The sequence below is a fragment of the Tenrec ecaudatus genome, chromosome 9, assembly GCF_050624435.1.
Source record: "Tenrec ecaudatus isolate mTenEca1 chromosome 9, mTenEca1.hap1, whole genome shotgun sequence".
In the NCBI taxonomy this organism is placed as follows: Eukaryota; Metazoa; Chordata; class Mammalia; order Afrosoricida; family Tenrecidae; genus Tenrec; species Tenrec ecaudatus.
In genome coordinates this window covers 95958982-95986481 of record NC_134538.1, presented here as the reverse complement: position 1 = coordinate 95986481, position 27500 = coordinate 95958982, and the positions used below count along the sequence as shown (strand labels likewise).

The following is a 27500-nucleotide window of genomic DNA, read 5'->3' as shown; positions in this document are numbered from 1 at the left end:
TGTATTAAGAATTTATGACCGATGAAAAAGTAACTACATCTTAGAAATGAAAACTATAGTTGCTCACTTGTTATTTCAAGTCTTGGTTTCTAATTCAACACCTGAGATTCTGAAATAGTCACCACTTGATGGAAAAGAACATAAAGTTAAAGCAGATCTTTAAAGGAAGGAGTCACAAATGAATTTTCTGTCCTTGTCATAGTTGGGTGAAGAAGAAAATTGTCTAGGAATTGGTGATTTCATCCCCGCTTGCTATGATCGAAACTCTCTCCTAAGGTTTTAAATTCTTACAAAGAATAGTTTAAAATTATGAAGTTATGACTATTGTTAAAGATTGCTAGAAACAACTTAAGTTCCCATCAATGGAAGAATGGATAAGCAAACTGTAGGATATGATGCAGCATTAAAGAATAGTGGTGACTGCAAAGAGCATCATATAGAAGACAATGCTTTGAGTGAGGTAAGTCAATCACAGAAGAACAAATATTGTATGAGATCATTTTTATAAGAAGTCTAGAAAAGGTTTTCACATCAATTAAAGAAACATTTTTGATGCCTACAAGCAATGAGAGGGGAAGGGAAGATAAATCACCAACTAGACGGTAGACATATGGAAGAATGATGAGGCTTTCTACTTCCATAAAGAGTTACCATTTCAGAAACCCACAGGGGCAGTTCTAACCTATTATTTCATAGATGCCATCTAAACGGTTCTGACCCATGAGGCAATCCTCACTGAGGGTGGTCAGGAAAAGGGGATGGAGTCAGGGATGTACAGTAGGGAGAGTTCAAGAGTTACTGGAAACTTTAATTCCAAACTCAAACTCACTGCCACTGAGTCAATTCTGCCTCACCAAGACTCCCCTGTGAATTTCTGAGACTGTAACTGTTTTAGAGTAGAAAGCCCAGTCATTTTCCCTCGGAGCGGCAGGTGGTTTCAAACTGCCAATGATGAGGATCACAGTCCAACAGTAACCATGACACCACCTGGTGTTATAACAGTAAATACTGTGTCCAGAACAATAAATGCTGTTATCTAGCCCATCCTAAGGGGGTGGGGGAGATGCATGGGTAGACATGCGGGCTGGATGGATGTGAAGGGGGGTGGGAAGTTTGAGCGGCATTTATATGATTACCAATATTACCTCGATCGAGACTCTAGTTTCAGCATTACAGTCGTCATTAAGGCGTAATGTGAACTGCTGAGGGATATGCGACTGGCTCTGCCACACAAGCAGTCCTGTAGCGGAAACACTTGCTCCTTCAGGACCAGAGACTAAGGTAAAATGGATGTCAGAGCCTTCTGGATCAACGGCCATGAGTTGGTACACAAAGTTTTCCCCATAAAACACCTGAAATTTGTCTGGGAGTCCTTGAATGATGGGAGGCTGGTTGTCTGTAACAGAGAAAACACTTACATTGGTGTCTGTGTAGAAAAAGAAGGACGTGTGATGCAGAGGGAGCCCATTAGGATGCTGCTAAGTTTCCTATAGCTGCCTTCACCACTACCACGGCCACCTTAATGTCTTTCTCTTTTTCACAAAGCTATTACAATTCTTTGAACTGTACTCAGGTGCAAGCATTCAAGTCTTGCTCTGAAATCATGAAAACACTTTGAACATAACAGAACTACAAGCACTTTCGTTGCCCCGGTTGACAACTCCTTTGCTATCTGAAATTATTTCCCAACGTTCACCATCTCACTACTGGTTCTCTCAACATGTCCCCTGCTTTTGTCCTCATTTCTACCCACTAGTCTTCCCTTTCTCTCCTTCCTCCTCCCATTCCATCCATGATGGACTTGTTCCTGTCACTCCTCTAATCTTTCCTGGCTGTAGTTCATTCTCGGGTGCCCTAATATTGGGGAGCCGATAGCCACGCTAATCAAGGAGTGCCTGGGTGGTACAAATGGGTAAGCAATTGACCACTAGCCAACAAGCTGACAGTTACAACCCCCCTCCCCCGAGGAGCACCTCAGAAGACAGACCTGGTGTTTCCTTTGGGAAAGTCACCGTTTTGAAAACACTTTGCCAGATGGGTCACTATGAGTTGGAATCTACTTGTGGGCAACCAATGCCAACACAGCTGTGCCCATCATCTGTTCCCTGGAGACCTTTCTCTCTCTCTCTCTCTCTCTTTACATTTTATTGGGGGCTCTTACAACTCTTGTTACAAACCATACATCAATTGTATCCGACATATTCATACATGTATTCCATCCTTTTCTAGATATTTACTTTCCATTGAGCCTTTGGGATCAGCTCCTCTTTTCTCCCTCCCTCCTCACACCCCCAACCATCATGGCCCCCTGATAGATTGTAGATTGTTAATTATTTTCAAATCTCACTCCAACCGCTGTCTCCCTTCCCCTCTGGTTTCTGTTGTTCCTACCCCTGACTTGGGTGTGTGGTTATGTGCCATTCATTGTGATCAGTGTCGCCCTCCCTCCCCACCTATTGCCCATTTCCCCTACCCTTTTGGTATCACAATTCCCTTCCTGTTCCTGGGTTCCATGTGTTGTGAGTTTTATTTCTTGCCTGTACCTATATACATGCTCCTGTCTAGTCTAAATTGGGAGGCAACACTGGGTTCGTGATAGCAGAGTAGGTGAGGAGGCCTCCAGGAAACAGGTATATTGCATGACCCATTAGTGTTCTCCTGCATCCTGATTGACTCACCCCCTCCCTGCGACCCCTTTGTGGGGGGATGCTCCATTGTTCATAGATGGGCTTTGAGTCTCCACTCCAACCCCCTTCAATTCTCACCAATGCATTTTTGTTTGTTTACTGTTTGTTGTGAATCTTCTGATACCCACTACCCAGTCTCAACACCTCACGATCGCACTGGCTGGTGTGCTTCTTCCATGTGGGCTTCTTGCTTCACTGTTGGATGGCCACTTGCTTAACTTCAAGTCTTTAAGATCCCAGACACGATATCTTTTAATAGCCGGGCACCATTCTCTGTCTTCACCACATCTGCTTATGCACCCGTTTTGTCTTCAGCAATCGTGTTTTTTTTTGGGGGGGTGAGCATTACAGAATGCCAATTTGTTAGTACAATGTGTTCTTGTATTGAGGGGAGGTATGAGCCGAGGCCCAAGGCCTGTCTACAGCTTCAGTTTATTGCCTTATAAATATATATATATATATAGGCCCATACCACTATTGTTATAGATTAATGGATTTACATAAGTGCACTCCTCTGTTAATCTCCCTATCAGTGCCTTTGCTTCCTAGAGCTTGCCTCTGTTTCCTTTTGCCTTCCTTGGAGATCGTTTGAGTGATGTGGATTGTATATTGGTGTGTGGCTATTTCAGGGATAGAGATAGGTTTCTTTATGTTCATGAATGATTTAACACATCTTTTTATATTGCTTCTATAAAAGGCTTACACAACACTTGCATCTGTAATCAGTAGAAATGGAAGGAAGTGTGATGCAGAGAGCAGTAGATGGGAAAGGCAGTCTCATGTTGCATCAAGCACAAAACTATGTTTGTATCAGGGAAACATTGATGGCAAGAGACTGTGGTTCGAGTGCTATTTCTGCCTTGTAAACCCTTACCAAGCAGTTTAATTTACAAATAATTACTTTCCTCCTCCTCAACACAAAGGGAACAGATAATCTTTTAAGATCTTATATATTTTGATACTCTGACTCTATAATAAATCTCTCTCTCTCTCTCTCTCTCTCTCTCTCTCTCTCTCTCTCTCTCTCTCTCTCTCTCTCTCTCTCTCACACACACACACACACACCAGATCCAGTGCTTTTGAGCCAATTCCCACTCACAGCTACCCTTAAGGGCAGAATAAAACCATCCCACAGGGTTTCAGAAGTTGCATATCCTGATGGCAACAAACTGCCTCCTCTTTTTCTCTCGGAGAAGCTGGGTGTTTGAATTGTGACCTTCTGTCATCAGTCCAATGCTCACCACACTGTGCCACCAGGGTGCCTTTGAATTAAGACTACATAGTCTTCAAACACATCCACACCAATGCAGAAATTCCATTCTATTTCCTTTGTCTCCTACACTAAATTCTTCCCCATATTTCCACTGTCTTCTCAAAGTACCCCGTGAGTCTTACTCCGCCGCAGTGAATCTGGTGGCAGATGATCTAGGGCAATAATGCCCCGACATGTATCATAAGCACTGCCTACGTTTTCATGACTTCATTAGATACAACCACAGGAGGCTGTGGGGTGACTGCACCATATGATCGAATGAAGCCTTTATCTAGAGACTCTGGGGACATACACACATGGAATTATACACAGCTCTATTTGGGCAAGTGGCAGAGTGGTTATGCGTTGGACTCCAATCCACAAGGTTGCCAATTTGGAATCACCATGGGAAATTCCACGGGAAAAAGACAGGGCTTTCTACTCCCATAAAGAATCACAGTCTCTGACACCCACAGGGGCAGTTCTGCCCTGTCCCATCAGGTTACTATGAGTTGGCATCAGCTTGATGGAAGTGAATTTTGGTTTTTTTTAATTTGGGCAAGTGATTTAGTCATCTGGTACTTGACTCGCAAAGTCACAGAATGATGGTGCTGGAAAATACTTCATAGGTTATTGATTGCAGGTATCTTATTGAACAGAAGGGTAACGCTTGGGTAGTTAAATGATCCAAAGCCTTGTCACAAAAGCAGTAAATCTAAGAGTAAAATTTAGATCCTTGTTCTCAATGTGATATTCTTTTTCTACTAAACACACTGATATTTGTTCATAGATTTTGGAGGGGGGAGGGGCTATAAAATGTCTGAGAGACCAATTTGCTAGCAGATAATTGGAGTTACATAAATACATATACCTGAATTATTCATTTCCATTCTCCAATTAATAATTCACATTGGTTTCTTCATTAAATATTAAAATTAAAAATCCATACCATATAAAGTATAAATCATGCATATTATAGAGAAATAATTTTATGTTTTCTTCCAGGAAAGAAGATTAAACATTTCAGAGAACTGTTATAAGGAATCCAGTACTCATCATCTTAAACGAAATCATGTAGGTGATGGCTTACAACTCCTTTTTCTAAAGGAATACATAGATTAGTAAAAAATAACTTACTTTCTAAAAATGACCAGGTAAACTTAGAAATGTTAGATCTGCATATCAAACAAGGGCTGGTGGGATTTCTCTCCCCTTCCACATAGCACAGACCATCAATAAAGCAGACCTTTTCCTGGGAGAATTTAAAGAAGAAACAAAACACCAATGAACATAAACCAGATTTTGTACTTTGTGGTGGGAAAAACTACTTAGGGGGTTAGTTGTGTCTGTATTAATGTTTCCCATGACATTGAAACATAAGCCTGTTTTGATTAGGAATTTTTTTCTTTTCCTCAAAATCATAAATACATGTTTTAAAAGTTATTGCATATATATATATATATATATATGGCTATGAAAGTGATCAATTGAGAGGAAATAAGAAAATGTGTATCCTGTGTAGAATTACTGGGCTTAACAATAACATGGAAGAAAGCTTTCAATTTGTTTTTTGGATTTTGTTGCTAAACTCATGCTGGGAACATTTTATTTCTAAAATAATACAACTTTTTTTTCTTGTACATCTTAGTGTTGTGCTCTCTTCGACGACCAGTCCGCTGTGTCCTGTGAGCACAGCCAATCAGGGCCAGGTCCTGCCGAAATATCCACACGTGGTAATGGGTATCCCTACATACAGTGGTTGAAAAGAACTGACACACGGAGAAATAACACTTGTTTAAGGGAGTAGTCACTTTTAACACAGGAAAAGGCCAACTTTTGTTCCTGATATATAAGCATAGCTCATTTAACAGTATTTCCTGTAAAATACTGGAACATTTTCAGAACATTATACAAAACCAGAACGAAATAGCACCAAGAGAAAAAAAAGAAATACCAACCTCTGACAGCATTTTAAAAGTACTGAATGTATGACATATAGAAGTGTAATACTCTAAGAAAAAAATCAGGGAACTTCTGAGCAGCAGAAACATCTTATTGATATGATCTGATTGCTATTCTCACGACAACCAGATTTAAAACCGAGAAAAATGATATGTGGTCCATATACATCAATATTGTTTACCTGCTTCTTAGTAAAGTGATTACGGGGCAGCAAACAATATGTAAGATGCCTCTTGACAAACTCAACTCAGACTGTCTCACTTGTCTGTGGTCCATCAAATGGCATATACCTGTGCAGTTAACCAAAACTATTGCCCAGATATGTGGGGAGAGGGGATTATTCTTAATAGCATTAATGCATTTGACAAACTATCCAAATGCAAGTCACCAAAAAGAGGACTTGATATCCAAGATAAGATATTTAACTGGGAAATTATTACTTTTGGAAAAAGAGCATATGTAAGACTGAACATATGTAAGAGCAAATAATTCAATCTGAATCTCCTACATTTTTTTTGAATAAACAACCTATCACAAAAAAATGTGAGAGGTAAGAATTTTCCATTGCTATTTCAATAGTTTATGTGCAGAGTAATAGCTTTGCATAGTTGCTATATGTTATGAAGTAATATAAAGTACCACATATACTCGAATATAAGCTGACCCGAATATAAGCCGAGATACCTAATTATTACCTGGGAAACCAGAAAAACTGATTGACTCGAGTAAAAGCCTAGGGTGGAAAATGCAGAAGCTATTGGTAAATTTCAATAATCAAAATAAATGAAAATAAAATTACTAAAAATTGAGACATCAGTGGGGTAATGTATTTAAATATTTATTTTAAATAAAAAACATAAATAAAAGGACAAGTCATTTAACATTCATGAACCAGCACAGTAAGTGGAAAATAGGTTCAACAAAAACAATAAGGCATCAGCAATGATACCTTAAGAGTACTATTCCCTGAGCTCAATCAGCAACCAAGCTAAAATGTAAAGAGTTAAAATCCTTCAAAACTGGATTCCTCATCATCATCCATATCCCAATGCAGAGCTTCAGCTGGTGTGAGGTCATTGTAGACACTGTCCTCACTGAGTTCGCCGTCATCACCATCACTGCTGTCATTTTCATACAAAGCGCAGTCTTCACTGTCATCCATAGCATTACTAACACTACGTTTCTGGAAGGCATGTCGCACCATGTCTTCTGGAATGTCTTCCCATGCATCTCGAACCCACTTTGCTATTAACTCTATGTCAGGCTTCATGACATTTCCTCCTTTTGTTAGTCGGGCTTGATCAGATGACATCCATTCATGCCACATCCCTCGCACATGGTCTTTAAAAGGCTTATTCAAAGATACATCCAAAGGCTGCAGTACAGATGTAAGCCCACCTGGAATAACAGCTAAAGTAACTTTACTAGATTTTGCCCATTTTTTTATGTCACCCAATAGGTGGGCTCTGAACATATCCCAAACACGTAACGATGGCTTTTTCCTTTAAGGCTGCTCCTGTGCTTTGGTTCCAAATTTCTTCCAGCCATGTTTTGGTTCCGTCTTCATCCATCCAGCCTTCAACATGTGTACACACAGTAATTCTTGGTGGGAAATTGATCTTTTTAGATAGGATGCAGCTTAGTTCTGTTAGCCAAACATGATAGAACAATTGTAAAGTGCTTTTGTTCATTTCCTGTGGTTTTGAGAAAAACGGTTTTTTCTCCTAAACTTACTACAGTTCTGTTGCTTGAGAGATCAAAAGTCACGGCAGTTTCATCCATATGCCCAATATCTGCCAGGTCATAATTATAAATCCTTCTTTGTTTTATAATAAATGACTAGAATGGCATAATTTTTTCTTTAAGGTCTTATGGCAATTTCTGGGAAATCTTTGTTCTTTGTCTCAAATATAGTAGGCCAAACCTATTCATGAAGCGGGTGCACCATCCTGCTGATGCAGCAAATTTTTCAATGTCTGGTGCTTTATATTTGTCCTCCTTAGCCATCTGTAGAGCACGTATGCGATTCCCATGCGTGTTACACAGTAACCATTTTGACGACACTCCATAACCCATTTATGCAATTCACTCTCTAGAGCCCCATAAAAAGACATTAAACCATGACGAGCTTTTTTAACTTTTGGAATCTGTTCCAAGTCAGCCTTCATTTTCCACCACTCCCTCACTTGCTTTTCGTCAACACAGAATTCCCTACTTGCAATATTGTTATTGCTTTCTTCTGCTCTTGACACAACCTTCATTTTGAAACCAGCCTCACATGACCGGCATTTTTATTTTGGTTCAAGAGTATCCATTTCTTTTTTTTCTTCTTTTTTTTGAGAACACGGGTGAGAGGGGGCAGCTGAGAAGCTGAGTATCCATTTCTAATAGGATAAAAACACAAGACTTTGAAAAATAACTTTCATGGTAATATCCTCCCCTCCCTCGTGACATGTTAGCCAGGAAGGGAGGGGGTGAAGTCTGTGCGGGTGGGGGGATGCAGGATGTGAATTAACACAGAGACCAGAGGGGGAAGACAGAGCGCAGCCATAGACATATCCTTACCTGTTCAGCTGCTGCGTAAGTGAGAATCACTGCGGGTGCTTCTGCGAATTGGAGCCGTCCACATCATAGGATGGCTCTGATTGGTTAGATGTGAGTAAACAAACATTCAAAGCCCTGCAGTGTCAGCGGGGCTTTGAATGAACAGCGGAGAAACAGCAGTGATTGCCTTTGAGAAAGCAGCTCTTCTTCAGTAGTATTTTGTATGCCTTCCAATCTGATGGGCTCACCGTCAGGTACTTTACCAGACAATGTTCCTCTACTGTTTACAAGGTTTGTACTGGTCCATTTTTTCAGAAGCAGTCTGTTACTGTAGGTCTGCTGAAGCCTGTCCTCTATGGGTGACCCTGCTGGTATTTAAAATGCCTGGGCCAACACTTCCAGCATCACAGGTACATACAAGCCACCACGGTAAGACAAACTGATAGACAAGTGGTGGGTTTCTAACAGAGGAAAGCTTTTCTGAAGCTTATATAAATTAGATACACCTGAGAAAAGTTTTTCTTTTGTATTTCTGATATACAAATCATGTAACTATGCAAAAAAAGTGAAAAGATACATACCTTCATAGTGCATGAGTCATTTTCATAGAGACCACAAACTTGACAAGTGCTGTCATATATGATCATTATTTTGGGATTGCTGAATCTATAACCATCATTAGATACCTATAAGATGTAGTTTGTAAGATAATTCGGTCAAAATGTAGACTCATACATTTAACATAAGATTTTAATTTATCTATAGTATATATATATATATATAACTTAGCTTCCTAAAGTTCATAAGCATATAGGAAACCAAGTTCATATTATACTTGGGTTGGGGGTATTACCTTTATTTGCCACTTAACAATTGTTTTCTCACCCAACAGATGCAAGGTATCAGACTGATGGGCATCACTGGGCAGCTGACAATCGATAGTTCTGCTGTTTTGAAAAACAGTGTGGACGTAGGTGGGATCTCCGAAGACCCATTCACTGCTGTTATACTGACGGCATAATGAGGAAACAATTCATCTGTTAAGTTATGGAAATGTTGTTTGTAAATTTGTGTAAGTAGAGTATAAAATTTAAAATACATTCCTGGTATAATAGTGCATATAATAAGAAAACAAGGATCACCTTGATACTGTTTTATTCAGATAATGAAAGACACATAGTTTGATAAAAATTGCTTTCTGAAATCAATCATCTATTGCTGGCTCAAATCAACGACGTTTGCTGATATTGGCAGTATAAAACTGATGAGTACAAAATGGCTTTTTACCTACACAGAATGATGAAGGGGCTCTATTTTCCATTAATCAATATTTTTAAGTATGTGCAAAGTGTACTTTAGTGAAAAATCATTCCAAAAGAACATGTACAACATAACCTTTTTATGTGTGTGGCAGATTAAAAGATGCAATGATTGAGAAAAAGCTACCAAGTCTAACTAGCAGAGAGAATGAAAGCCTCATGTGGGACACTCACCCTGAGAGAAACACGAAGAGGACTCTATTCCCTAACTGATAACAGAGGGAGTCTGGAAAGCTGGTATTCCACAGTAGGAAAGCCTCCACTTGGGTAAGTTAGAGGTAAAATCCAAGGACATTATCCTGCTTTAAATATCGTTCCCACAGATTCTCCTCTAACAGCTAAGCTGCCTTAAAGTGAGCATATGGTTGATTTTATCGCCCTGTAGAAGCAGACATCCTCTTGCTATCTGGTCCCACCTTGTCACCCAGGCCCCTCATACCTTCCCCAATGCAGGTATTAGGTTTCTTCACCTATGAGCTCAGGGACCTTAAGTAGATACCACCCACCTTGTGATGCCTGTAACTACTGAATATGCATGTCTTAAGGCTACCTATAAATGTCTCAAGACAGTAAAGATTCACTCTCTTTTCCCAATTCCAAATGAACAGTCAAGAGGGGCTGAGGTGAGCATGCTACCATAAAATATGTCTGTCTCCTGTGCTATATTCTTTCTCCTATCTTTCATATCCTCTATGACTTTACCATACTCTGAATCTATTATCACCATACAATTGTGCCTACTGGCCTTTCAGTTGTTGGAGGCTGGTTTCCTCTGACAACCTCAAAATAGAGTGGTACTTCTATTTCTGAAAATAAAGAGAGCTTCTTATTTGTACCCTTAGACCAGAAATAGAGGGATGAGATTCATTATGTCTACAAAGGTCAAGAATGGACAAAGCAGGGAGGGTTGTCATAGGGCAGAAGCCAGAGGTTCAAGCTTGCAATGTTGAAAGCTGGGACAACTTCACCAACAAAAGAAGTGTTGACAGTATTGAAGGATTACCCACAAATTGAAACAATTACTCATTGATCCAAATTGATAAGTAAAAAACTGAATAAATAGCTTAAGGAGAAAGCTCAGATCATTCATTTTAATGAAGTCATTGATGAAGGTAAGATACCACCTTAGGCAAGTGATGAAAATCTACACCATTAGTAATGACATTTATTAACACCGCATAGTATTTGAGACACGGTACACCATCAATTTGTTATCTTTTTTTTGCCAAAAAGTATAACCTTATCTACTTGGGAGAATACATCAGGCAAACCCTAATTAGGGAACATTCTACAAACTAATCGGTCAGTCCTCTTAAAAAGCTCCAAGTCCATGAATGATAAATAAAGACTGAAGAACTGCCATGGCCTGGAGGAGACTAAGATAGATGATAATCACAAATGGACCAATAAACAACATCATGATTAATGGAGAAAATAATTGAAGTTGTCAAGGATTTCATATCACTTGTCTCATAATCAATATTTATGGAAACATCAGTTAATAAATCAAAGGGTGTATCATATTGGGAAAATCTGCTGCAAAAGATTTCTTTAAAGTGTTAACAAAGATGTCACTTTGAAGACTATGGTGTGACAGACCCAAGTCTTGGGATTTTCAATAGCCCCCATATGCACGCAAAAGCTCAACAATGAATAAGGAAAAGCAAAGAATGAATGCCTTTATAATATAGTGTTGACAATGAATACAGAATATACTATGTACTTCCCGAGAACGAACAAGTCTGAGTAGGAAGAAGCATACCCAGAGAGATCCTTAGAAGCAAGATGGTGAAATTTTGTCTCACGTACTTGGCACATGGTGTCAGGATGGGCCAGTCCCTAGAGGAGGACACCATGGTTGGCAAAGTAGAGGGTCAGGGGAAAAGCAGAGGGCCCTCAGCGGGATATCCAACAGAGTGGCTGCAACAATTGGAAATAACAGCTAAACTCTTCTAGGTCAATTTGGCTGAGACTTTGTAAAGCAAACAAAGGAATAAACTCATAAAAGTTATGCCGTTTAAATTGGCAACACTAAGCTAATCAAATGTAAAAATCTGAATGGTTTATAAAATCTAATTATTTATCAATTCTTTAATTCACATACCTCAAGTTTAGTGACTTCACACTTAATTGATGATAATTCTTTGAAACCTATTCCAAAAACTCTCACCATCGCACAATTATATTTTTGAACATCACAAAATCCAGCATTCTCAAGCTCTATAATTTCAGGAGCTTTGTCTATAGAGAGAAAATGAGAAAAATAGGACTCTTTTTAATTACAGAAAAAAGCAATTAATTCTAAGACTCAGATTAAAAGCATATGCAAAATAACATTTCAAACTATGCCCGAAGTATTACGTACTATATTAAACCATTAAATATTGAGTAATCTGGTACCAGTAGAAGAATCATCCATTATTAAATCAATACAAATGGTACACAGACATTACTAGTGCATAGACAGGTTTTATTAATGTTTTAATGATATTTTTATATCAATAAAGGACAAGCATTGAGAAATTATTACTAGAATGGACTACTTCTTGGTTTTATCAGTTTGATTAGTGCCTGGTGGATGAGTTACAGGAGAAATAATTTTGTGATACAGATGCAGTTATCAACACAATACATTTAATTTACAAAAATTTAAATCCAAGTTTTAGAAAAAGTTTTCAAAATACATGTTGGCTACCATTATAATACTTTTTAGAAGTTTTGGTGCAGAGTGGAGCAGAAACACAGCATGACTATTATAGAATAAGAGAATCCAAGCATGTTTTTTCAAGAAAAATAACAAAAAGTGTTTAATCCCTTAACATTTCTTAAAGAAACACGCACAGGAGCCTTCTAGGCTAATATAAAGACTTGCATTTTGAACTCCTTACATTTTAAATAGTAAATTTAAAATGCAATGTTGAATTCATTTTCATCTATTCAACCAGGATTTAGATTACTTACATCTGGGCTCTGCTGCTGGAGAAACAAAACTCAAGTAAGACAACGTGACCTGCTTTCGGGAAATTTGCTTTCCAGCAGAGAAAGACACAATAAAAGAAACAAGTGAGGAAAACACTGACTTCTTAGACACTGACAATGATGGTGACTGGAAAGCCCCACTGAAATGAGCGGCAAGGGCGGACGCAGAAAAGGTCAGAGAAAGAGTGTAAGGAACCATCTGAGGGTTGAGTTCCAGGCAGAGGGGCAGCGTGTGCAAAAGGGAGGAGGGAAAGGAGGAATCGGACACTGAAGGGGCTCCGCGGAGCGCGCAGGGCACGCTGTGTAGGAGCAATGGAACCAGCAGATGTGGTTCGCGACCAACTGCGTACTGGACGACACTGTGCCTTCTAGGCTAATATAAAGACTTGCATTTTGAACTCCTTACATTTTTGGAAAGCATTTTATTTACTAATTAATAATTGGTGGTGGAGGGTTATTTGTGTATAACCTAAGTCTGAGGTAGGAAGGGGAAAACTGGCCATGATCAAATAGCGCACACAGTATCGAACTCTGGGAGTGTTGACTCACCGTGCGCTTTGCTGCAGTCATCGGAAGTAAAGCCTGGGAAACACGCGCATCCCCAGTCCATGCACTGTCCATGGCCGCTGCATAAATTCGGGCATTTTAATACCCGAAGAATGTCTTCAATCAACTTGCCAGATTCTTCTGTGTTATATTTTCCCTCTTCCAAAATCCTCTTTTCACATTCATTTTCTAAAAGGGCCACGCCTGCTTCTAGCCAGCGAAGATCATCTTTTAACTGGACGTCCTTAACACACATCTCTACAACACTGTCCAATCGCTTGCCAAGAAAAGCGAGGCAGTGTCTTCCTATGCTGGAGTTGGCTACAGTTTGCTGACAGAGAGCCCAAGTGTCCTGCTCAGAGAGACCAGAGGGTGTGGGCCAGGAAGGGAAAAACTCTTGTTGGTCATCGTCAATATGGTCCTCCGGGAAAAAATAGCTAAACTCTCCTAGGCCAATCTGGCTGAGACTTTGTAAAGCAAACAAAGGAGGAAACCCATCAAAGTTATGGCGCTTCCATCTGTTTTGTGGTTTCCACCCCATTTCTCGGACGTGGCTTCCCTGGTCCTGTGGGTATTCCTGCTTGTCCACATTTTTTTTCACGTCTCGTATGTCATTGCCAGGATGCGTTTGTAAATATAAGTCCACTTCGCTTAGGTTTACGTGCTTTTTCTCTGGTGGAAAAGAATTCCAATCGTTTTCTTCAGCTACAGCCTGGTTTATATTCCTGAAAAGAGCTTCCGAATTGATATACTCAGAGGTGATATCTGATTCTGGGATCAAAGAAGAGAATCTCCCATGGTTGATAGCTTTGCAGCTTGGAGCAGTTTCTGATGGATATGCAGTGTCCAGAAAACGAGAAGGCAGATGCAGCCAAGCAGCGTCTGCTGAACAGCTGCAGTAAGATATTTTCTCAGATGATGTCAGAAGAATGGGGGTTATATCAAACATGCTTTGTCCTGGTAACATTCTTCCAGGTGGGGAGAAAAAAAAAAAAAGGTCATTTGGACAAGAACTTTTTCTCAAGCAATGCATTGCAAAAAAAAAAAAAAAGGCAGATAATTCATTTACCACTCATCTTAAACCTTTAATGTTAATATAACTTGAAAGAAAAACAATATACTTTCTTACCTCCATACATTAATAAAAGCAACAGGGTCATTAAATCTATGATCAATTTTGATCCCCTTTTTATCATGGAAATCGTTTTCTGGGTTTCCGTCAAAGGTGCCACAAAGTCCCAATGTGTTTTTGTAATCTGAACTAGGGGCCCTGATGGTTAAACTCATGCCCCACTCACTAAGGTCAGCGCGGATAAATGCTCCAGAAGTAAACCAAACCTGAAACACAGAAGGAAACCGCATGGGAGGAGGAGACGTTTCAACAGTACTCAGTATCAATTAATAAACACTCTTATTTTAGAAATAGGAAGCTGCTATTTATTTATTTGATATGAAGAGGGAATACAATACTAATTTTGCCGAACCTACAAATTTTCTTTTACGAATCCCTGTCAAAAATAACAGATGAATACCTTTTGCTAGTTTGAAATTTGATTTCCATATTCATCTTTTTATTGGCAAATAGTTCACAACTCTGTTCTTTAATTTTAACAAATGTGAGATATTTTATTCAACAATTAAAACAGCTATAGATCATGACAGTGATGTTCACCAGATAATATTTTTAATAAATATTTAATACGGGGCTAGATTATCTACATTATTTGTCAGAGAGTTTCTTCCAACTATTCGCAGATTTATATACAATGAAAAAGCATACCACCCAGCCTGGAGTCACACTAACAATGGTTGCTTTGTCTGAGTACTTCGTTGCTGACATTTTGTAAAATCTTTCTCATTGTGGAGCTTCCATTTTTCTGATTACCCTCTACTTTACCAAGCATGATGTCCTTCTTAAAGGGCAGATCCCTCTGGATAAAATGTCCAAAGTACTGACTGCATACAAGAGGGTTCCCTCTAAAAATCAGAAGAAGTTTCAAAACTATGTCCTTAAAAGTACTCTCCATTACATTTAATACATTTGTCAAATCTGCGATTCCATTCTTGGAAGCATTTTTTAAACGCATCTGTTTGGATGGCTGACAGCACCGCCCTCATTTTTCCTTCACATTGAACTGCTGTCCTTTCATGTTCCCCGTCATTGGTGGAAACAAAAGGAAGTTGCAAGGAGCACGGTCAGGTGAGCAAGGTGCATGCAACAAAACAGGCATGCTTGCTTTTGCCCAAGACTGGCCCAATGAGATGGCTCCGTAAGCAGGTGCACTGTTGTGGTGGCAAAACCCCATATGACTTTTCGTCAGGCCTTTATTGTCACAGGCTGTTACACAAACTTTCCCAAACCTCTAAATAGAAAGCACAATCAACGGTCTGACCTGGTGGAACTAACTCCAAATGCACCACCCCCCTCACATTAAATCAAAACCCAAATGAGCATCATCTTGATCTTTAATTTCATTTGATGAGATTTTTTGTGAGTGAGGTGATGATGGTGTTTCCCACTGGCTTGACTGATGTTTGCTTTCGGTGTTATAAGAATAGTCCATGTCTCATCACCTGTAATGACCTTGGAGGAAAAGTCTGGGTCACTTTGGAGCTGCTCTTTCAAGGCACAAGATTTTTCCAGTTGACACTTTTTTTCCTGGTCAGTCCGAACTCAAGGCATAAATTTCAGAGTGACCCTTCTCAGTCTCAAATCTTCTGTTAAAATTCACTGAACTGAGGTCCAAGATGGTCCAGATAACTTTCCCATCTCTTCAATAGCCCACTGTCAGTCTTCAAGCACAAGTGCACAAATTTTGTCGATATATTTATCTGTTTGGGAAGTTGATGGTCATCCAGAACAATGTTTGTCATCAACTGACATTTTACCTTTTTTGAAATGAGAAAACCACTTGTCACTTGAATTTTTCCCATAGTGCTGTTCTTGTAAGGTGTGTTAAATATCACAACAGTTTCTGCAGCATTTTTCCCATGCAGAAAGAAAATTTCACAGCTGTATTCTGTTCTCTTAAATTGGCCTTCACACACACAAAAAAGAAGTTTGAGCAAAACTACTTTTAGAAAAAAAAATTCATTGTGACCAGAGAGAACCATCCCAGGCAATGCCACTGGGTGCACTAACTCAGATAGTTTTGCTCAATGGTCGCCTAATGGGAAAAATACATACTACAAAAGGTCCACCCAGCAGAGCTTTTACCTGTTGCTGTTGGATGTTTTTTTGGGGGGGAGAGGGGGAGAGTATCCCCTTGGATATGGAAATATAATTCCAGAAAAGTCAATACCTCTATAGATAATCGATATTCTCTTGAAGCCAACTGGCAAAACATGTAGAATGAGAGGTAGAAGAGGCCTCAGTGAATGTGGAATGAGAGCAAGGGTAGCTCATTGCACGATCCACTGTAGCAGTGGTTCTCAACCTTCCTCATGCTGTGACCCTTTCATACAGTTCCTCATGTTGCAGTGACCCCCAACCATAACATTATTTTCGTTGCGACTTCAAAACTGTAACTTTGCTATTGTTATGAATTGGGCAACCCCTGTGAAAGAGCTGTTCTACCCCCAAAGGGGTCATGGCCAACAGATTGAGAACCACTGCACTATAGAAACATCACCTCACCTTGACTAGGTACTTGATTTGAACTATAGGGATACTGTTTTCCAAAACCAATTGAAGGTAGATTACTGTGCTGTCTCCACAGACATTCCTTTCCTAACTTTTAAACTCAAAAATAATACCTTATTTTTAATAAAAATTTTAGGAATTAAACTTTATATTTCTACTGAAGCTGAAGTAGATATTGTTAAGATCTTGGTATAAATCCTTCAAAAACCTCTCCTATGTTTCATAAATATCCTTGCTTGTCAATAAATGCTCAACTATTCCATCATTTTAATGACTAACAAATGTTTTATCATGTGACCTATTATTATGTATCATTATTTGTTCATCATTTTTACTGATCATTCATTAGCTGTAACAGTGTCTTCTTGCAAAGAGAGATGCAATGATTACATTGTTTTATCTACATCCTCAACTTCTATCTTATAATACATACCCAGAAGTAAAATAACCTTCATAAACACTCCCTCAGGCTCTTCATAAGTCTCTTTGTCTCACTCTCTCGGTAGTTAGATATAGATACGTGTACAGACACCATGTCCCATACTGCACTCTGGAAAGACTAACAATTCATACCATTGACAGTGTTGTATGAGAGGTTTATAACACTGCACTTTTACCAAAAAAGAGAATGAGGATTTTTTAATAAGTTTTGACTAGATTTTAGATAGAAATTGCATCATTGTTTTGATCTATGTGCTTTCTTTACTTTTGTATAGACTTTTTGTTGCTGTTATTTGTATTTTGGGATGTACTTGTCAGATTTATTTCTTTTGTGAAACCATCATTTATATCACTTGCTGTTTACCTGGGTTTCAACATATTAGTTATGTATATAGGTATTTTGGTCATATGTCTTACATGTTGCAGATATTTTTCCAATTATTGATTTGAAATTTGTTTTTTTATCATGTACTTTTACAAAATATACAATCACATTTATAATGTTGTCTTTAAAAATTCTTGTTCACCTCAATGATATAAAAATACTTGCTTTGACGTTTCTAGTACTTTCACTTAAATTTTATGCACCTTAAATTTACATTTCCAAAAGATGATAAGGATGCAATAGTTAGCTCACAGATGTGAAATCAACCTATAAAAATATATAGACTTTATATATATATATATATATATATATATATATATATATATATGGACTTAGGTCTCTTTCTTCCCTTCTAATTATCTTCTACTTATCTGGCATTTTTTCTGAAGCAGTAGCATATGTATTTATTTCTAAAATTAGCTATTCTTGATTTTGGATATAAAAATCCTTCATGATAGAAATGACAGAAGTCATGTGATAGAATTTGCAAGACCAACAACTTATTCATTACAAATGACTACAGACTGTGAAACAGACCATCAATAGCTTGTATATAAGTTCAAGTTGAAGCTACAGAAAATTTGTCTTCTTGATATGACTGAACTATTGATTTGTATAATATGTGGATTAAGTAACAATAAAACTGATTAAAAAAAGAAAGCAAGAAAATTTTTAAAGTCTATGGGTGCCAAATCATGACCTTTAGTAAAAATCACCTGATTTCAGAGCCTTCTCAAGAAAAGATTGAATCATTGAACACTAGATGAATTGTGGGATGCACATCATAAAGAAAGAAAAGGGTTATTTAAAAGACAGGTAAGAAAGAAAAAAAGCCAGAATTAATGTCAAAAGAGACTCTGAAGCTTGCTCTAGACTGGAGAGTACCCTAAAGTTGCAGCACTGAGGAAATTCTATGGACAAAATGCTGGAAAATTCAGGAAGCACCCCAAGAAGATAGGAGGAGTACACAGGCAGGGCACCCACAAGAATCAGTTGATGTGCATCTTCTCAAAAAAGCTCACGGCCACGTTGGGTCACAGATGATCAGAAACCAATAGTATTAAAGGAAGCAGTCCAAGCTGTACTGAACGCATTAGTGAAAAACAAGACTCCAGGAACTGACAGAATAGCAATGCAAGGAATTCACGAATTGATTCAGCATTGCAGGTATTAATGCTCATCTGGGCCCAGAAACTTGGTAGACGGCAGCAAGATTGGAGAATGACCCATTAACAACCTGTGACACACAAATGACAAGACTTGAAACCCTGGTGCAGATTAAAAAAAAACACACAACTACAGCCTTTGTGATGGTTTATACAGTAGCATTAAGGAAAATAAAAAAGGTCAATTAGTAATATCATGGTAATTGGAGAGAAGAGAGACGTTGGCAAAAATTTCATTTTAGTTGGGGCCGCAATCAGCTCCCGTGACAGATGCAATCAAGCCCTCAAATGACACATTGCATTGGGGAAATCTGCTGCAAAAGATCGGCTTAAATTGTCAAAAAGCAAAAATGTCATGTTGAGTACTAAGGTGCACTTGATCCAACCAAAATAACCAATCTTACCGCATCGAGTTGACTGATTCGCAGCAACCCTATGGGACATGGTAGAACTACCCGTGTGGGTGTCTGAGACAAAAAGAACCTTGTCTTTCTCCCACAGAATGACATATGGATTTGAAATGTTGACCTTGTGGTAAGCAGCCCAATGCATAACCACTACACCAACCAAGTTCCTGCACTTGACCCAAGCCAAGAGATTTTCACATGCAATCACCTCAGATGCATTTGAATTATGCTGTTGGCAAAGAATGTTGACTATACCAAAACTGCCACAAGAATGAGAAATCCCATCTTGGAAGAAGTACAATTGGAATGCTCCTTAGAAAAAAGGACGCAGACTTTGTTTCAAGTACTTTGTGCATGTTGCCAGAAGGGACCAGTCCCACTAGGTAAAACAGTCACCTAAAAGGGGGAAAGACCCTCCAGTAGATGGCATAATGGCTGCTAGAGTTGGGCTCAGCAGAGCAGCCATTGTGGGCAGGGCGTCAAAGGGCTAACGTGAGTTGGAACCAACTCAGTGGCATCTAACCACACCGTTCTTGGATATTATTAAGTATGGTTAATTTCAACAACTATACCATTTATTGGAGGAGTCAAACAATTTTTATGAGTCGTGTACCAAGTTGTCATATGGAAAGCTTAAATAAGGCCATTCAATTTTGACCAAGTTGAACTAGGTTGTGTTGATTTGGGGAAAGGCAGGTGAAAACATTATATACAGATATTCTAAGATAGGAGTTAAGTTTAAACACCATTTTATTAAGATACTAATATTAAAATGTAGTAACTACTAATTTAATAGGGATGACTAGTCATTTGGATTTTTATTTTAACTGCAGAGAAGGAGGAGAAATCATTTGAATAGTAAAGAATCAGACTTACCGTGACTTTTCTTCCTAAGTAAGCCTCACTTATCCTGATAGTACTGGTTTCCTCTTGGCTCTTCACCAACAAATATGGCTGCAACTCAGGTCGCTGCCCACTGCACATATCCAAAGTGACCACATCGCCTCCTTCTTTGGCAACAAATCCACAGTTACAGGACACAGGATGGTGAAGGCTTCCACAGTCCCACTGACGGATGTGGACTTCAAAATCACGGGACACACTCTTATAGAGGACAAATGTTCCAGTCTTGAAATTATCATAAGCTCTATCATCAACAAAAATTAATTAGATTCAGCACGGATATAAATACCACAGAATAGGCTATCAACAAGACACATTTATTACTAATATGCTTACAGACACTTCTTATATTTTGATGGAAGAATGAAATATAGAAATTCCAATACTGCCCTGTACTATGAACACTTATTTGTGTGGAACAGAATAAAACAACCAAACCAAATCTGCCCATTACACTTCCCTTCTACTTTCCTGGTCTCCAGGAGGACGGCCTGCTGCAAACCCTCCTCCCCGTGTGCTTACGGCCCTCGCCCTCCCCTGATTAAAGGCTTTGTCAAATGTCATCATCACGTTCTGTCTTCCTATGCCCTCCCCACTGGAATAGAACATGCAAACCCTCCTCGCAGACTTTTTTTAAAAAATCATTTTACTGGGGGCTCGTACAATTCTTATCACAATCCATACATCCATCCATTGTGTCAAACACATATGTACATTTGTTGCCAGCATCATTCTCAAAACATTTGCCTTCTACTTGAGCCCTTAATATCTGCTGCTCATTTTCCCCCTCCTTCCCCACTGGCCCCTACCTCATGAACCCTTCATCATTCATATATTATTATTATTATTATTTTGTCATACATTACTGTCTGACATCTCCCCCAGCCCTCTTCTCTGCTGTCCCTCCCCCAGGGAGGAGGCTATACGTAGATTCCTGTAATCACTTCCCACTTTCTACCTCACATTCTCTCCACCCTCCAGGCATCGCCACTCTCACCACTGGCTCTGGACGAGTCATCTGTCCTGGATTCCTGTTTCCAGTTGCTACCTGTACCAAAGTACATCCTCTGGTCTAGCCAGATTTGCAAGGTAGTATTGGGATCATGATAGTGGGGGGGGGGGAAGCATTTAAGAACTAGAGGAAAGTTATGTTTCATCGTTGCTACCCTGCACCCTGCCTGGTTCATCTCCCCACAACCCCTCAGCAAGGGGTGTCTGGTTGGCAACCCTTGGGCTTTGAGTCTCCACTCTGCACTCACCCACATTTTCAATGATATGATTTTATGTTCCTTGATGCTTGATACCTGATCCCTTCGACAGCTCGTGGTCACACAGGGCTGGTGTGTTTCTTCCATGTGGGCTTTGTTGCTTCTGAGCTATATGTCCACTTGTTTATCTTCGAGCCTTTAAGACCCCTGATGCTATATCTTTTGATAGCTGGGCACCATCTGCTTTCTTCACCACATTTGCTTATGCACACGTTTGTCTTCAGTGGTTGTGCCAGGAAGGTGAGCACCTACTGATATGACTTTTAGCTCTTTGATGTCTGACAACTGGTCTCTTCTACACCTCGTGTTCAGCCAAGCTGGTGTGCTTCTTCCATGTGGGCTTTGATGCTTCTCAGCTACATGGCCACTTGTTTATCTTCAAGCCTTTAAGACCCAGATGCTATATTTTTTGATAGCCGGGCACTGTCAGCTTTCTTCACCACATTTGCTTATGCACACATTTTTCTTCAGCAACCGTGACGGGAAAGTGTGCATCATGGAATGCCAATTTATTAGAACAAAGTGTTCTTGCATTGAGTAAGTGCTTGAGTGGAGGCCCAATGTCCATCTGCTACCTTAATACTAAACCTCTAGCCTCTGCATTAGTTTTCCTCATAGCACGCATCTCCATCAGTTACACTTTAGGTTGTATGCATTCATCATGATTCCACCTCTCCTTGCCTGTTAAATGGTAAGGTCAACTCTTCAGACTCCTTACCCATTAGACCTAAACACTAGTCTGAGTGGTTATAAAAGGGGGGGAGGTAAAATTGTGAGGGAAGGTAGGAGAGAAAGGGGAACTGATTGCAATGATGGACGTACAACTCCTCCCCACCACCCCACCCCATCCGCCCAGGGGGACGAACAATAGAAACATGAGTGAAGGAAGGTAGCAGTGGTGTAAAACATTAAAATAAAAATAATTTATAAATTATCAAGGGTTCACGAGGGAGAGGGAGAAAGTGGGGAAAAGAGGAGGTGACACTAAGGGCTAAAGTAGAAAGAAAATATTTTGGAAATGATGATGGCAACAGGTGTACAAATGTGCTTGATACAATTAATGTATGAATTGCTATAAGAGCTGTAAGAGCCCCCAATAAAATAATTTATTGAAATTTTAAAAGTAAAATTGAAATGACTTTTAATTCTTTTGTGAACCATGAGTTAGTTAAAGGAGAGAGGGTTCAGTTAATTGGTGAAAGGAAGGGCCAGGTGAGGAGTGTTCGCCTGTTGTATCCATGACCATACTCCAGCACTTAGAACACGGTGTGCCACTTAGCTGTTGCACAATTAATCTTGCCACACTGAGTGGAATTAAGTGAACTTTACATCCTTTGGTGGTGCAGATGGTTATTGCTCTCAGTTACTAACCAAAACATTACAGGTTTGAGTCCACCAGATGCCCTTCAGAAGAAAGGTCCAGTGATAGATTGCTGAAAAACTGGCTACTGGAGGTCTTGCAAATTTGACGTGGCAACTAAATGACTTTAGGCTTTCTTTAATTATAATGCGTTAGTTTAATCTTCTTGTCTTAAAGCTTCTTTGAATGTCATATAGAAGCATATATATTTAAAGCACGTAATCTAATCAATATTAGAAATAAATAAGTGATCAAGCAAAAGTGATTATCTGCATTTGCAATAATCTTTATTTTTATTAATCTAGCCACACAACTATTTTATCTTTTTACTAAGGAATAAGTTTCAAGGCAAAACTCTATACAAGCAAACTAGTATTTGGAAACAAGCCAGGGATATCCATACATGTCTTTGCTTTCGGGTTTTTCTGTGGAGACGAATAACAAATAAAGCAATATGGTATTTAAAACAAAATAACAAGAAAAGGTCAGAACAAAACCACTAAAAGGAAAAAATGTTCAGAAAGTTACCTGCCGTCAAATGTAATGACATGGGGGTCAGTAAATGAGTAGCAGTAGGCAGTTGGGATATCCTTCACTTTGATCTTAGAAGCAAAGAAATGTCCATGAATTATTACCATCAATTATTAGTGAGTGATTTTACAATAAATTATCTAGCAATATAAACACACTTATATTAGTTATTATTTACCCATTATTGAAAATGGCATCATTTAAAACAAACATGATTTTTACCAAATTATTTTGAAATGTAAACTTTACAGACATATTGATCGGATCCATGTATCTTTTTGAAGTTTCGTTTATTAAGATGTGTTTTATAGTTTGTCAACCTGGATGCTGTCCGGAATGTAGCTGTTCCACAGGAAATCCTCACTGACTATAGAATCTACCAAAATGCTCGTCATCCTATCTCCATCTCGAGAAAAGTCCATCACAGCAGTGTAGTACACAAAAGCACGGCTACAGGTTCCATTTTCACAGGATGATGTCTGATGAAGGTCCACTTGACAGGAAGAGAGTGCCAAATTTAAGCCTACCTGTTCTTTACCTATTCAATGAAAAACCATGCATTAGAATTTTTCCAAAGGTCATATACTAACTCATCCATTTAATAGCCCAATGAACGTGGAACATTAAATAGAAAGATTATTCTTAAATAATTTTCTCTTATTTTAAAAGAAATGGTCCCAATTTTTATCTAAATAAAATCAAATCTATTGAACTCTGTAACCTTTACAAATAATTAATCAACTTTATCTAAATATCCAACATGGACATTTTCCTTCCATTTAAAACCCCATGTACATAGACACAAAAAAAATCTAAAGCAATAGACAGATAGATATAGATATATATCTTGTTTCTGTAGAAAACAACAGCAGCAAAAAACCTGATCCTAGCACCAAAAACATCTCTTTTTCCCCCCCTAAAATTTGGCCTTCAACCCAGGTATTTCTGATTTCTACTCTCTTTCTTTAGGGTATGAATTTGTTTCATCCATGATAGGAAAAGAAGAAGGTCTTCACAAATTTATGTAACTTCGAAAATCTGGAGAAAGTAATTAAAGTTTAAAAAGGAAAAAAGAGATTTCTCATTGCTACCCCATTATTGCAGAACTGTCCTCAAAGTGTGTGTGTTTGTGTGTGTGTTCTTCTGAAGAACAAGAAGAGAAACATCATGAAAACTCTTCATTTCCTTTCCTCCCATGCTTCTCTTTAGACATAAAACGATACAAGCCATTCATCACTCCTAGGTACACTATACAAACTTCAAAAACTCCTGAAAGAAAATACATTTTTTAGGAATTTTCTAAAATTGCATACTTTCCTCATACATATGAAAAATTACAGAAACATCAGTATTAACCAGCCCTCTAAGCTGAATATGGGCTATATCTGATCTGGATATAGTCCCTGACATCATTTTCTCAGGAGATGGTATAGGAACCAAGAATTCTTTTCTTTAAAACCTGTGAAAATGTAGCAAAGTCTTTTAGATATGCACTAAGGCATACCAACTTGTTTCCTCCTAGAAACTAAAAAGCAATATATTTAAAGAATATGATATAATGAATAGCCAAAATGAAAGCCAGAGGTTTCTCAAAAAAAAATAGGAGTGCTTTTCTTTTTTGCCAATTAGGCAAAAAAATAAACCATGAAAATTCTTAAAAGCATAAATATAATTAGAAAGTTATTATAGTAATGTTTGCATTTTTGAAAGAACTGGGAGCATGTAATTTTATTTTAAAGTGCATTTGTAATTGAAATTGCTGTGATTATCAGAGAGCTCAGTTTTACAAACATCAATAGCATCTTCCTCTTCATGATATACCCCGTAAACTGATTACACTATGAATAGTATGCTTTATAGAGGTAGGTTAAACAGAATGTGACAGTGTGAACATTAAAATCTAATTTTGGAAGTAAGAAAACTTCCAAACCAAGATACTTGGCCTGACTGAAAGGACTGTCCCATATCTAAACTTCATTTTTTAATCAAACTGCAGTTTGGCCTGAAACCTCTGCTTCTGCGACTTCTAATTCTTGTAAAAGTTTCATTGCTTGTAACCCAAAAGGAGGAATGGTTCTTTTGGACCCATTGACCCAAAGGTCAAGATTTTAGTTTGTGGTAGGAGTTCTTCTTTGAATTCTTCAATTCTACATTGGCAAGATTTAGTTTGTGGAAGGATATCAGTTCTCTTGTATGTCTAGGTCAGTGAGGACGTCTATAGTTCTGTCTGCTTGGCATAACGTAACCAAAGGTAGATATCAGTGATGATTTTATAGTTTATATCAGTGGTCAGTAGTTCAAACCCACCATCACTCCACAGGGGGGGGGAGAGACTGTCTATTCCTGTAAGGATCAGTCTCAGAAACCCAAAGGGGTAATTCTACCCTGTCATGTGATCACAGTGAGAGGGAATCAGCTCAGTGGCAGTAGGATTGGTTTTTTGATTCACGTCACCAGGGCTCCTGAAATTAGCATAGGTAAATAAAAATAAGATCGAAAAATTCAGGCTGCCAAGACCGTAACACTGTCATCTCATATTCTATTGTGTTCTGTATGAGAATTTCAGTGCTCTCGGATGTCTAGATCAATAAGGAATGCATAAGCATGCATCATAACATCTATATAATTAGTCATTTAAATAAAAGAATCTGAAAAGAAAGATCTCAAACAAATTTGCATTAGTGAGACAAGTGTGAAAAATTAATTATAAAATAATACTTGTTGCATAAATTGGGAATTTTAACTTAATTTATTATAATGTAACTTATTATAATACTCTGATGATACTGTTCGCTAAACACTGAACTGCTAACCAGAAGTTTGCAGGTTCAAACCCATCACTGCTCCTTGGGAGAGAGATGAGGCTGTCTGCCCAGAAATCCTAAACAGGGTCACTATGAGTCAGAATCAGCTTGATGGAATGGATTTGAGTGATTTTACCACCTTAGTGGTAATAACTTGGAAAGTCTGGAAAAGCAGTTTGTTTTTCAATCCATGAAGACAAAGCAAAGCGGATCTACGGGGGAGAAGCAGAAGAGGGGGGAAAAGGCTGTTCACTGGAGAATGATTGCTGCGGCGGTGTGTGACCGAATGCCTTCAGACTCACAGACCCTAGAGACAGGGCAGAACTGCGCAGTGGGGCTCCCGAGGCTCTCAATGTGATGGGTGCCAATCATCGGGTCTTTGCTCTCGAAGAACAACTCAAAGAGTTGGATCACTGACCTTTGGGGTAGCAGCCAAGTGCTTCGCCATCATGCTACCAGGGCTCCTTTGGATTACAGCGATCTTTCCTTTATACATTGAACTCAGGAGAGATAAATGTGAATTGTGTTGGCAATCATAAGTTTAGCATTGTATTATTAATATGTTTTGGCTATAATTTTATTAAATATGCAAAATAAGCACACACAAAATAAGACAAAGCAGAACAAAAGAAAACAAAATAACAACGACAAATCAAAAACAAAAAATAAAAGCCTATAAATTGTTCTTAATCTGTTTGTCGATCTAGATAAGATAGCGAATGTTCCTGGGGACACAGGAGGTGGGGGCAGGGGAAAGGAAGGAGGGTGTCAACAAACCCAGGGACAAGGGAACAACAAGTAATCTAAAATTGAAGGATAGGAAGGTATAAGAAGCCTGGTCGGGCATGATCAAGGGCAATGCATCTAAGAGGAATTACTGAAACCCAAATGAAGGCCATACATGATAGTGGGATAAGAGGAAAGTAAAAGAAAATAGAGGAAAGAACTAGGAGGCAAAGGACGTTTATAGAGGTCTAAACATAGGCATGTACCTATGTAAATAGTTTTATATGTAATGATAGTGAAATAGATCTATGTACATATATTTATATGTTAATATTACGGTAGCAGACAGACATTGGACCTCTACTCAAGTACTCCCTCAACACAAGAACACTTTGTTGTAACTATCCGGCATTCTGTGATGCTCATTTTCCCCAAGACAATTGCTGAAGATCAAATGGGTGCATAAGCAAATGTGGTAAAGAAAGCTGATGGTGCTGGCTATCAAAAGATATAGCAGCTGGGTCTTAAAGGCTTGAAGATAGACACGTGAACATCTAGCTGAGAAGCAACAAAGCTC

The 27500-nt window shown here is 38.7% G+C and overlaps 1 protein-coding gene across 1 annotated transcript in view; it reads right to left on the bottom strand.

The window, feature by feature from the left end:
• The window catches only part of VWDE (von Willebrand factor D and EGF domains), a 70741-nt gene that overhangs the window by 29399 nt on the left and 13842 nt on the right, over positions 1–27500 (bottom strand). Inside the window, 10 exon segments of the mRNA XM_075557341.1 lie at positions 1146–1396; positions 5077–5191; positions 9027–9131; positions 9299–9454; positions 11869–12005; positions 13293–14257; positions 14419–14627; positions 20208–20478; positions 23391–23464; positions 23714–23931. Of these exon segments, the coding sequence (XP_075413456.1) occupies positions 1146–1396; positions 5077–5191; positions 9027–9131; positions 9299–9454; positions 11869–12005; positions 13293–14257; positions 14419–14627; positions 20208–20478; positions 23391–23464; positions 23714–23931 (2501 nt within the window).